This window comes from Odontomachus brunneus, unplaced genomic scaffold (genome assembly GCF_010583005.1).
Source record: "Odontomachus brunneus isolate Ranch 3 - 2012 unplaced genomic scaffold, Obru_v1 Obru_scaffold_033, whole genome shotgun sequence".
Taxonomy (NCBI): Eukaryota; Metazoa; Arthropoda; class Insecta; order Hymenoptera; family Formicidae; genus Odontomachus; species Odontomachus brunneus.
Window position 1 is genome coordinate 1,875,385 of NW_022639483.1, and position 12,768 is coordinate 1,888,152.

The 12,768-nt window shown below is 44.5% G+C and overlaps 1 protein-coding gene across 1 annotated transcript in view; it reads left to right on the plus strand.

The window, feature by feature from the left end:
* Positions 1-6,448: 6,448 nt before the first annotated feature.
* The window catches only part of LOC116843573 (protein NDNF), a 12,734-nt gene continuing 6,414 nt past the window's right edge, over positions 6,449-12,768 (plus strand). Inside the window, exon 1 of the mRNA XM_032814041.1 lies at positions 6,449-6,846. Coding sequence (XP_032669932.1) covers positions 6,548-6,846 — 299 coding nt within the window. The 5' untranslated portion in view covers positions 6,449-6,547. The remainder of the gene's footprint in view (positions 6,847-12,768) is intronic.

Genomic DNA, 12,768 nt, shown 5'->3' on the forward strand with positions numbered 1-12,768 from the left:
CCCCTCCGTCTCTCACCCTCTTTTCTTAGGCCCGCTTCTGACTGATGCACCGACCGCTTGGTACAGAACGTGCACTATGCGTTCTTGCGACGGCTGAGACGCGGTCGCCGCTTCTACTAAGAAAGCGCCGTACGAACTCATTCTCGAGCTATCGTTCCGAACGATAGTCGCAACGATTAGGAGACAGAGTGCATTTGGCTGTCCGGAACGAGGTCGAATCGACACTCGCGATGTGAGTTTCTCGACAAGTGCAGCGAGGTAGGGTTGCATCCCAGTGGAGTAGAATAGCTTCGATGTCGGATTGCTCGGTACTCGCTGCATATCATATCGCTAGGTGCTTCTAAATTTTTTTTTGTAACCTTTTTTTTCCTAATATGCTTTTGCCTAAGATGCTTTTTGTAATTTACTCATCCTGTTCTATGTGTAAGCAGCGTTAATGGACACAGACGGTTTTAAAGTAATGAGAGTAAAGACTCGTCTACAATACGAGATATTGATGTGTAAGTTGAGGTAAGAAATAAAAATTTATTTTACTTTTACGCCCCTCTCCCCTCCTCTATTCTATAACTCCCTTACACTGCGTGGAATTATTTGTTTCTTATACATACTTAAGCGGATTAAATTTTCTTTATTTCTCCAAAACTTACGCCAATCTTACTTCGCAAATTGTAGGCTTAAGAAGCAGCTGTGAGGAAGCAATGCTCAGTAGAGATTTTTAACGTTCTAGAGAACTGTTTCGCAGGGAAATCCGATCGACGATTATCGTGAGACAATTTTCATCGGTCGGGCCGATCGCCGCCAACGGCAACGGGGCATAACACGACGGCGATGAGAGAAAACGGGCGGGGAAGCGATGTGACATATCACGCGCGCGTGTATTCGCTCGAATTTCTACGGTCTTTGCAACACTTTGCTCTCGAACTATTTTGAAGACACCTATAAATACGTGCATGCCGCGCGCAATATACGACAAGTGCTCCTTCGCAGACGGCGAACATGCCGTATCTGGCCTGCCCCTTAAATAAAATCGGTCGCACAACGGCGAGAAATTATTAACTACGCTCCATTGTGCGCACACATGCGCGCATTTGCGCACACGGGCGAACGCGTCAAGGCCGCTTACCCGAGGAATATATCCTCGTTACAGCGGCCGACGTTAAATTTAATGTTTAATTGCCCGAATAATATGCGCGCGCGACCCGTCGCGCTGACAAATTTCCAACTTCTACCTGGTTGCGCGGAAGAAAGAGAGAAAGAGAGGAAATGACCGTCGCCCTTTGGAACTTATCGTGTGGATAAGTGTTTTTGTTTATTCGACCATGCGACTATTCTTTAATCGCGAAACGTGAGACGAGAGGTCAATTAATTTAAGCGCGACCGATTAAGAAGTTTATTTACGTTTGACGTTCATTCGTATTTCGAGAATCGCGTTTCTTGGTGAAGCGACGTCACTCGCAGATGGACAGATGAGTCGAGATATATTTGTGACGAACTATACATACAGAAATATATTTTTACTAAGAAAAGCGATTACTCAGTATACTTTTCTCCTTTTAAGTAAGTTATTTTTTTCTAATATTCGATTAAGGAAAAATTTATTTTTTTCACAAAAATATTATAAAATTTCATAGACGAGAAAATTAATTGGATTCTACATAGACTCTGTGTGGTAAGTAAGTCGAAATTTTATTTTAATTTGATCTTTTTAATTGAAATATTAAACTTGCTAAGATTCATGTATTTAATGTATTCATGTAAGATTAATATATTTTGAATAAATTTGATGCTTATGATGAGCTTATACGGATATGTAAATTTCTGAGATACTTGAAAGAAGTAACATTTACTTGCATAAAATATGTATTTTTCTGTGTGTAACGCATGTGTGTAGCGTATATTTTTCTGTTAATTACAGAGATATATAATGGATACAAAACATATATATGCATAATAATGGATATACAGAGTATCAAACAATTCTACAGCTACGGAGCCGCGGTGTATAGATGTAGATTAGGTTAAACTGAACAAAAATTTCTTCTATCATTTTGCGAATAACTGCGTAAAATTTTGAGTTATTAAATAAAAAAATTGTTGATGTGCGCTATACGGTGCAATCTTTCACTAATCTTCTTTAATTAATAACTCAAAAATCTACGTAATATTTGTGAAATGGCGGAGGACTTTTTTTAGTTTTTGTTTAATTTGATCTAATTTTTCTATATAGCACAATTAGTTACTTAAAAGAATTAATTTAACAATATCGAATATTTTCACGATAAATACATATATATATATATATATATATATATATATATATATATATATAAAAATCGACGTTTAAGAAATAAAGGAGAAGGGAAGGCCATCAAATGCGTTAAGCTCGGAATGTTCCAATTACATAACGCGACGTATAACTCAAGAGTAAAAGTCGCGAATCATGTCGCTCTTTATTTCGATCACAAAGCCGCACACCATCGTGCAAAGTCGTATTCTCCAGCATTCGCCGCGCGTTACATACAAACGCGTTCCGAATAAGATCTAAGGTTGCCAATGCGACACCCGACACCCTTGAACCCGTGTAACACTTGGAAGGTGTCCGCGGGTCCTCCGTCAGAGTCAGTATTACGAGATAGTGAACATCTAAAGCGAAGTGGGTCTTCGCGCCGCCAGAGAGAGAGAGAGAGAGAGAGAAAGAGAGAGAGAGAGAGAGAGAGAGAGAGAGAGTGAGTGCAGCAGGAGGGGAAGGAGGGGAAGGAGAAGCGGCTATTCGAACAAGTTAGACTCGATACACACAGGTGGATCATCGGAGCCGTCATTCGAGGCCTCCTCCAATTCGAGCGATGAGGTGGAGAATACGTATAATCCTCGCTGTGAATGAAAAGGTCCGCGATTTTTGGTCCTTTTCTTCTCGCAACAAGCACACTATCTTCACGGTCTTTTAGCCGCGGAAGACAATGTTGGTATGACAAGGATGAAAAAGAGTAATTTGAGAGAATACCATTCGCGATTATATATTATTGTGTCTGTTAAAAAGACGTACAGGATGGGATATCTGGATACCTAAGAATGCTGTTGAGTCAATAGAATTGGTGATCAACAAGGTACCGTAGTTGGACTAATCTTTTTGATTCAATAGCGATATTAATGAAGCTGATACATCATACATTTTTTCATAATATTCAAGTTATTAGGTATTAGCTCCGTTAGGTATTAGCTGACGTTGCTCTGTGCAAAAAAAAAAAATCAAAAAAATTTATCCCGACTACATCAAATTCTACTAGTTCTATAGATTCAACAGCACTTTTTCCGTGTACACACACACACACACACATTTTCTGATAAAGACGAGTAATTGAATAATATAATTGTATATCTATTTAAAATGTATCACCTAATTAATTTATTCGTACGTACTTACCATACTGTTAAGCAATCAACAGTCAGCAGCTGTTGGGTACACAAAATTTGTGCCAAATTTATGGAGTAATTTTTTTTTTAACGTGATGCAGACGATTTCGACAATTTACGTGGAACTACCAATCTCGTGCGTTATCCGAAAAGTTGAATATTTTATTCATGAAGGACTTTAATCAATCGATCAATTTCGCCGCGGCTTGAGAAGCACGCGTGGGACGGCTCGGACGGGGTTGCTTGTTAAATTTAGAAATTTCGCACGACAGTATTAGAGAGTCAGGACGATTTTTGTTGCTTATTTTGCGGTTATAAGTCTCGCCTTTCGCTGTTTTCTGACCTGCGTCAGGCTTTGATTTTCTTCTGCCACAACCCGAAAGTTCTCCGCCGCTTCTCCGCCTTACTGCTTGTTATGGTCACACACGAGGGTCGATTTGGACAGATACACGCGTTCTATTTAACAACTTCGCGATGCTTTATGAGCTTAGCCATTATCGCGGAACAGAATTTCGGGAGCAACCGAGTCAGCAGCGTTATCAGCGCTCGTTACGACTGTACTGTCCGATCGACAGTTCGCCATGTCGCGAGAGCGGTATTAACAAACTATAAAAAGGGAATGTTATAAATTATTTCCGTGAGAATTTATCGCGTATAAACTTACCGCGTAAGAGAAGGGAGACACTAATTCGATATTGGCGTATATTAAAATACTTAACGCAATAACGTCCGCGAGGGCCGAATATTTGGCGCAACGCCCGGCATTTTTGCTCGTAAAGATATTTTTTATTTGACGCCGAATCGACTAGTGGGTCCAGCAGCGTAGGGCCGTGCATTCGATGGAAATTTATGCGAGGGCCCCGCCCTCGCAGAGAGGCCGTGAGAAAGAGATAGAAAGAGAGAAAGAGGCAGAGAGAGAGAGAGAGAGCTCAGTCGACGTATACGGGCGCCAGCTCGCAGGCCCTATCTGAACCCTTTACGAGCGTCCAATTGCCTCCCTTTCGTCCAAGTCGACAACGCTATACAAAAATCGCAGGTTGCCGGGCGCTCAAGAACCAACCAGCGCTATAGAGAGCGGTGCGATCTCGCAGGACGACTCGTGCAGCCCGAAACCAATCAAGCATGCGAAACGAGGTCCCTCTCGTCGCTAAAATCCGAACATCCTCGCCGCGAACGAGGGTTGAGAGGGCTTAATTAAGCGGCGAGAGGACGAAAACGAAAAATCAAACGTGCAAATAAGGTAATCTAGTAGTGCAGGATGAAATAATATCAGCTTGTCGTAAGAAGAGAGAAGGGAGGAATTGGCTTCTGCGATCAGCAACGATCGATATCTGCTGCGGAAACGACATTTCACTAACATCGGTTGACAGGTGCCGATATCGCCTACTGACCCTTGGCCCTGCGCGAAACCAGAGAAGTCCTCTTTCTCATCCTCTGTCTGTCTCTCTCTTTCTCTCTCTCTCTCTTTCTGTCTCTCTCTTTCTCTACACTATCCCTTCGACGTAGTTCGATAAGCAACGCCGTTTTTGGAAGGCGGCCGTTTGTGTACGAAACGGCCATCGTTGCACGCCTTCTCGCCGCGGCGCGGTTCGGCGCGGCGTCCCGTGGGCCCCAAGCCCGGGCGGGCCCGCAAAAATGATTGCCAAAAAAGGCCCAACTTCATGAAGTCGGACCGTCACTCATCGCGGCGAATTGGCTTCCACAACGCAACAATGTAACGCGATGTGTGCATAACGATGCACCGCTCGCACACACAAATACATTTCACAGCTCACACAAACGTACGCGGCCCGAACGAGGCGAGCACGTGGTGCGCCCACACGGGCGCGCGTACACGCACGTATGTATGTATGTTGTGTATGTGTGTGTGCGTGTGTATATACGCGACGACCATGGAGCACACCACCCCGCGCTCGCGCGATCGGGCCCGCACGGGAGTAAAGGTTTTACCGATGGCGTACGCCCATACGCACGTAGCATGTAGGCAGAGGTTCCCACACCGCAGGCCATGATTTATTGGCCTGCCACTCGCCAGACCTGCTGTCATCATCGTCCCATGGTTGGTCCATGATACAGCACGCCGTGCCGTATATAACTTCCCTCTATGCACGATCTTCGCGTCATATCGGCTCCTTCTTTCCTCGCGCCCCGTTGATACAGGAAGGCCGTTCGCCGCGCCGCACCGCGCCGCGCCCCTCTGCTCCGGTCCCCTTCCTCCCTCCCCCCGTCCCTCCCTCTAGACCGTCCACCTTGTTTTACCTTAACCAGCCGATACCCACCGTCGTACGAAGCCGACAATCACCTTCTTTCTCATCGAGAAGACGTTGCACGGCGTGGGCGGGAGGTGCGAATTTCGCAAACTCGATCTGAATATCGTTAGCGGGCGCTGGGTACCCCGGAGTCGTCCCCTTGGGCCTGGCGATCTCTCACCCTCCGGTGATCGTGACGCGTCTATGCGAGGTAAGAGAAAAATGACGGGCCGAAATGAGGTGATTAAGGAGGATGCGTTTATTTCAGGAGTGAGGTCGTTGCATCCTGAGACGAGCGCGCCTTCTGCTCCTGCAACGTCGTCAGCGCTTTCAGCAACACCGAGCACGTTTCCGACGACGTTAAGAGGGTTAAAAGAGAGCAAACGCGAAGAATACCACGGGGACCAAGTAAAACTCCACGGCCAGATAGTTGAATTTCCGCGCGAGGGACACGCGCTTATCAAATTCGCGCTCGCATACGGGTATTCACGAGTACGCGCACGGCGAAAGGGTAACCTGTCCCACCGCGCACGGGGTCAGGTGGGACAGGAAGGTGAGGAGGCGAGGTGGGCGAGAAGAGGGAAGATGACGAGGGCGCGGGCGGGGCGAAGGGAGAGGGAGGGTTTTCTCCAGAACACGGGGGGCGAACGCGAAGTCGTCCGATTAGGAAGCGAGAGGGGTTACACTTTGTTTCGTCGGCCGCTGGCGTGGTTTCCCAAGCGGCGGCGGTGACGGCGGCGGCGGCGGCGGCGGCTACGGCGGCGGTGGCGGTGGCGGCAGTTCGCTCGCTCGTTCGGCACACAGTCGAACTCCTTCGCCACTGGACGACGGACGTCGTCGTCGTCGCTGTCAACGTCCTCGTCGTCATCAGCATCCACGATACCATCATGTCGTACATCATGATCGGCATCCTGATGATTCTCACGTCGATCGCGCGTGGCTGCTCCGGCTGCCCGTTCTGCGCCAGGCAACTGTTGCAGCAGCTGCAGCAGCAACAGCAGCAATCACAGCAGCAGCAGCAGCAGCAGGAGCGGCAAGAGCAGCAGCAGGAACCGTACCGGACGATCGGCAGCCTGAGACCGTTCGGCGCCGACAAGCCGACCCGTGTCCAGGAGTTCAACCGAACCGGCGTGCTGCACCCCGAATATCAGATACCGGCGACCATCAGGCCTGGCAACGTGTCTCAGTGAGTATTTAGCAGATCGTTATTCGGTTGCTGCGAGAGAAGTTTCTGATATACTCGCGATGTCTCTGCGACGATTTCAAATTAAGAGCGATGGTGGCGAGAGAGAAGTACTGAGAGAAAGAGAGAGAGAGAGAGAGAGAGAGAGAGAGAGAAAGTGTGTATGTGTGAGAGAGTCGGATACCGCCCTACGTTTCATTGGCGGCGGTGTTCGTGCTTCTCGTTCACCGCGTTTAATTATCCGAGAAGACTGCTGGCACGTTTAGCCCGGATAATTAAGACATCGCGTGTCGCAGTTGTGATCGCATAATACATCCAATCGATCATTGATTTGCGTTGTTATCAATGGAGACTTAATGGACGCCTCGGGTTTTCTGAACGTCCGACGTTTTGACGTTGGGCGAAGTCGTGATACTCGGGAGAATTTAATTTATCCCGAGTGTAGGAGGTGTAAATATAATTCAGCGCCGAATCATGATCGATATGATCTGCATTTTGTTATAAGCGATCAGTTCCTTTGCTTTTCTAACAGATTGTCTCGCTTTTTAATTCAAGATTCGTCGCATTGCTGTTTTTTATTGTCATCTAAAGCGTCGCTTGGACCGCATGATTCAACGTCAAATAAAACAGACATTCGAGTGTTTGATTTAACAATCTTCATTTTAATAATATTTAACTTTTATTTTATTTTATATATAAGCTACCTGGAATTTGTTAATTCACTCTCCGTCGTCATCTCGACGAGAGATCGTTCGTAAAAGTGGATTGAGCACTGTAATATCGCGGTTTCGTTGATTTCAAATTCGATATCGGACATCGTTATAACAACTACCGTCGGGCAACGGCCGCAGATTTGTAAAAGAGATCTATCATTAATTGCATTTCGCTTCCGATATAAGCACCACGCGGCAAAATTAGCACGCGCAATTATAGCCGAGCGAGCTGCGCGCTTGCGTATGCCTTTAGGCGGCGCGAAATATTTAAGCAACTATTTTTGAGTGTGTAAATTGTTTGCTCGATACGCACAACGGGGGAACCGCGAACGTTTACAGCAACGTCACGCACCCCGTGCCGCGTATCGTCAACCACAGCGAACGCTCGTACACGTAATCCGATGCACATTTTGCGTACTCGTGCGATTCGATACATTCGACCCATATTGCGCGACGTATGAAGGGCTACATAATCATTGTTTTTGCTCCTTCATGCTACGGTGGATATCGGAGAGATGCAACGATGCGCGTTGTGCGGTCAAGGCAGATGTGATTCGTCGCGACGACACATGTCGCAAAAGTTGCAAAAGTCGCTGCCCACTGCTATTCTGATCGTTTTGACAGAACATTTTCCTATCAAAGAATTTCCACCGTTCCATCGTTCTAACGGGAAGAAGAGTTTCCTATTGAAAAATTTTCTCTGCTATTTCTATCGCCTTGACAAAGGATTTTCCTATAAAATAATTTCCATCGATATTTTCATCGTATTCCTATCATAAAATTTCCCCCGCTACTTCCATCGAATTGATAGGAAATTATCTGATTAAAAAATGTTCTCTCTGCTATATTTACATTATTTGGCAGGAATTTTTCTGTTAAAACATTTACCTTTGTTATCCCCAACGTTTTGACAGAAAATTTTTTTATTAAAAATTATTTTCTATCATCTTAATCATTTCCATAATCTTAATAAAAAATTTTCCTATTATATAAAAAGTTTCCCCTAGTTCCCATTATCTTGACGGAAAATTTTTCTATTGAAAAATTTCCACAGTCATTTCCATCGAGTTGGCGAAAAATTTTTTTACTAAAGCTTTTTTTACTAAAACATTTTTTACTAAATTTTTTTACTAAAGCTTTTTTTACTAAATTTTTTTACTAAAGCTTCGTTACTATTCTCGTTTATTATTTCGCGGATAGTTGCCAATGTCGAACAATGAAGTCTCATGATGAAGTTCGACGATTAGTTAATGAATTTACATAAAAGTAAAACGCGGCTTTTAACTTTGAATTTCTACACCTCAGATGATTATTTGAAATTTGTCAAAGATAAGAGAAAGTACAGGCTACGCTGAGTGTTTCGCGCGCGATAGAAGAGGACTGCCCTCGTTTTCTCTTGCACCCTTACAATGTGCACGCGGCGTCTAATGGTCCGATCCGTCGCGACGCTACGCGTCATAAAGTCCTCTTATCAGATGGTTTCCACGAATTTTCTGCAGAGGTTGAAATGCAGAATAACACGCGACTTGCATTCTTCACTTTTATAACGACCAGGTATTTATATCCCTAATCGGCATCACATCAATGTGTGTGTGTCGATGGAAACTCCGGCAAAACTTTCACCTAAATCGGAACAACAACGGAACGCAAGTTCAAAGGGTGCAATGTATGTGTGTGTGTGTATGCTGTGAGAGAGGGAGAGAGAGAAAGAAAAATTCTTGAATTAATAGTTATGATATTTACACGCACGAGAGAGAGAAGAGGTACTTCACCTCGGCGACAACGTGAGCCACGTCCGTTGAACTTCACCGAGTCATCATTAATAGACGCTTTTTTCGCGATCCTCGTGCTTCGGATAGCTACAAGCGCGAATGCTCTATTCAGAAGCTGCGACAGCGCCTCTGCAGTCACAGGGATACCACGTGCCATGAATTCTGACATGCCGCGAAATCTGCTGTCATCAATAGCTATTGTTGAACAACGTGTTTTGCATGAGACGTGGCTGCTGAGAAGTGTCAAGCTGCGGAGCACCGACCTTTGCTCCGTTTTGTCCGTCATCAATTCTATGTAACTGGGAGATCCACCCACCACGTTTGCGCGACTCCAGCGTGCTTCCGACTCCGTTCTCGCGCCTCCGCATCGACGTCGCCACCTTCCTGTGGTCTTCACCTGTCCAGCCGAACCTTCCTCCGCAGGTTCGGTCGCCCTCGCGTGGTGGCGGATCGCGCGTCAGCAGGACGCGGACGGCGGTGGCGGTGGCGCGTCGCGACGCCACGCGCCGTAAAACGCCCTACCTATCTCGGTCGCGACTTTCCACGAAACTCCGCGGCAGACCCGCGCGACGAGAGAGACGGACAGAGGGAGAGACGGGGGCGAGCGAGTAGGCCGACTAACAGGATCAAATTCGGGACTCCCTCCGCTGCTCTCTTTCTCTCTTGCGCTCAGGACGACTCCGCGACGCCGGATTTAGACCACGGGGGTCGTGGCTGCGCGACTCCAGACGCCGCGACGCCGGCATTGTGTCCCGACGCTAATTTTACAATAGCTGTCTCACCGCCAGACGCGAACGAGAAGAGCACGTGCGTCGACGGTGGCGGCGGCGGCGGAGGTGACGACGACGACGACGGCGTCTCGACGTTCTTCGCGAACGACGACGACGACGACGACGACGACGACGACGAAGTCAGCGACGCTCGGAAGCTAGCGGGTTAAACCGCGTGCGTCGTCGACATCGACGGAAAAGAAAAGAAAAAATCGCGAGACGGCGTGAAGAAGAGCGCGAGGGAAAGCGGAGGCGGTGGAGGAAGAGCGGCATCGTTGGCATCACATACGGCTTAAGCGGTGTAGTTTTTAGTGAGAAAGAGAGAGAGAGAGAAAGGAAAGAAGACGGCGATGGGCGAAAAAAAGAAAAGATTATATTACGTCGATCAAACGCTTCTTTTTATTGCACGTAATTAGTTTTTTACTTATTTATTTAACGTCAAGATCCCTTCTTACACATGAAAGAAATCTGTATAAATCATGAGAGAAAATACGTTAATATATGACACAACTGAGGTCGAAAATACACAAATGAGGCAAGATACTGGTGAAGCTAACATAAATACAGCAAAGCTTACAGTTGTAAACAAATTCTGAAGACTTAAAATAGAGATATATAAAAAGTGTGAATATATACGAAGGAAGTAAAGAAGCAGCATGACTAATCTACTAATATGAAATATATAAATATATGAGCATCAGGTGCGCATCGCGCATGCGAGCACTATATAAATATATGTGTATATATAGCGGTGTTAATTCCCCGGATATCCGGGTATTTTCAAATTGCTCGTATTTAGATACCCGAGTATCCGGTTATTTATTTTCATTGTTGTTTCTTCTTATTTATTCTTCCGGTCATTCTATGCAGAGAATTATTAAGGTGAGATCGACGAGAATTATAGTTATACATTTATTTCATAATATATAATAGTTTTCATATCAGAATACGTCAAAGTAAATAATAAATTATCCAGCAAAAACTGTTCGTTGATCTTACTTAGAGGCTTTTATATATAGATTGAAAATATATTTAAGTAAAAAAGAAACATATAAGTCCGTTCATAAATATTTTTACCCGATCACTCCGTGAGTTTGTTGGTACCCGTAGACATTATCATATACACTGAGAAAAGAAAAATAGTTGAGTTAATGAGACTTTGCTTGGACGAGCAATTTAGTCGACTGATCCAACGAATTATACAGTCGCTGCGATGAGTCACATTAATCGATCGAGTAATTGCGATTTGGCCAGTAATGCAACTTATTGTCGCACTAACGCGTAATTTATCCGATACATACAATATTTCTTCGAAGGCGGATGACCGCTGACTTTGTCGACTTAACTCTGTTCCTTTTTTCTCACCGTAGAAATACCCGATTTACCTAGACAGCAGTAGATCTAACGGCACGGTGAATTCGGTGAGCGAATGTATGTGCAGGTGTGCGGACGCGTGTGCATGTGTTTGTTGCGTGACTTGAGAATCGCCGTGACTACCGGGTAATTATGTCGATTACGATATGCAATATCCGCCGCGCGATGCGGCGCGGCGTTCCCCATCGGATTAACGCTACTGATCGACGGCGATTATGATAACGAGAGGCCTGCGAGCTATGCGCGGTTAAAGTCGATAAGTCGGCGGCGATTTTTGCGACAGCGCGCTTTGCATCGTGAGGAATGCCTAGCGTCGGATATAGAGCGGAATCGCGTTAGAAATCGCGCATCATTAGAAATACCAGCATCAGAATCGTGTATATATATATATATATATATATATATATATATATATATATATATATATATATATATATATATATATAGATATACAGGGTGAGCCATTTTAATCGACGGATCCAAATTGCTCCTAAAATACGCCAGCTACAAAAAAATGATTAAGACAAGAATTGTAAAGGACATTGGGGGTCATTTTACTGTGCTAATAATTTTGACTTTCAGATCGATTTTCAAAGTCATTCGAAGATCAAAGTCATTTTTTTAAATTAGAACCCCTATTTTTGGCACCGGATTCGAAAAGAGCAGAAAATTTTACGTTAAAAATGATATTTAGATTTTTTTTCTGAGTCCAAGAAGGTCAAATTTCCCTTTCAATCTGGCGAGTACTAATATGAGGATCATAATGAACAATTGCTAGAACAGTAACAGCCCGCGCATCATTTTTGTCATGACATCGTCGTTGCCGAATAAGATGTCCATTGCGAGCTCTTTGAGTTAATCTTCGTATTGTCGTGTTGTTTGGATGTTTCCTCTCTGGATAGCGTTCAGCATAAAGCCTTGATGCAGCATCGTAATTATTATGACATTCCCCTAAAATTTTTATCATATCAATTTCATTAGGAGGATAGTCAGCCATATTTAAAAAAAATTTTTCAAGTTACTCTGCACTCAAAAAAGAAAAATTGTTAAAGGCAATACTTTAAAAGTGTTTGTTTTTACTTTTAAAATTTTATTTATTACGCCTTATTAATAATCATATCAAAGTGAGATTATTGCGCATCAATTTCGGAAATGGAATGACGTTTCGTAACTTTTCTTCTATTAGTATTTGTTAGTACCGCGAAACACTTATCATGCATAAAAATCTTTAAAATTAACATTAACAGCTTCTAAGTTGTTTTTAATCATTTTTTATTTGACCTTCTTGGACTCAGA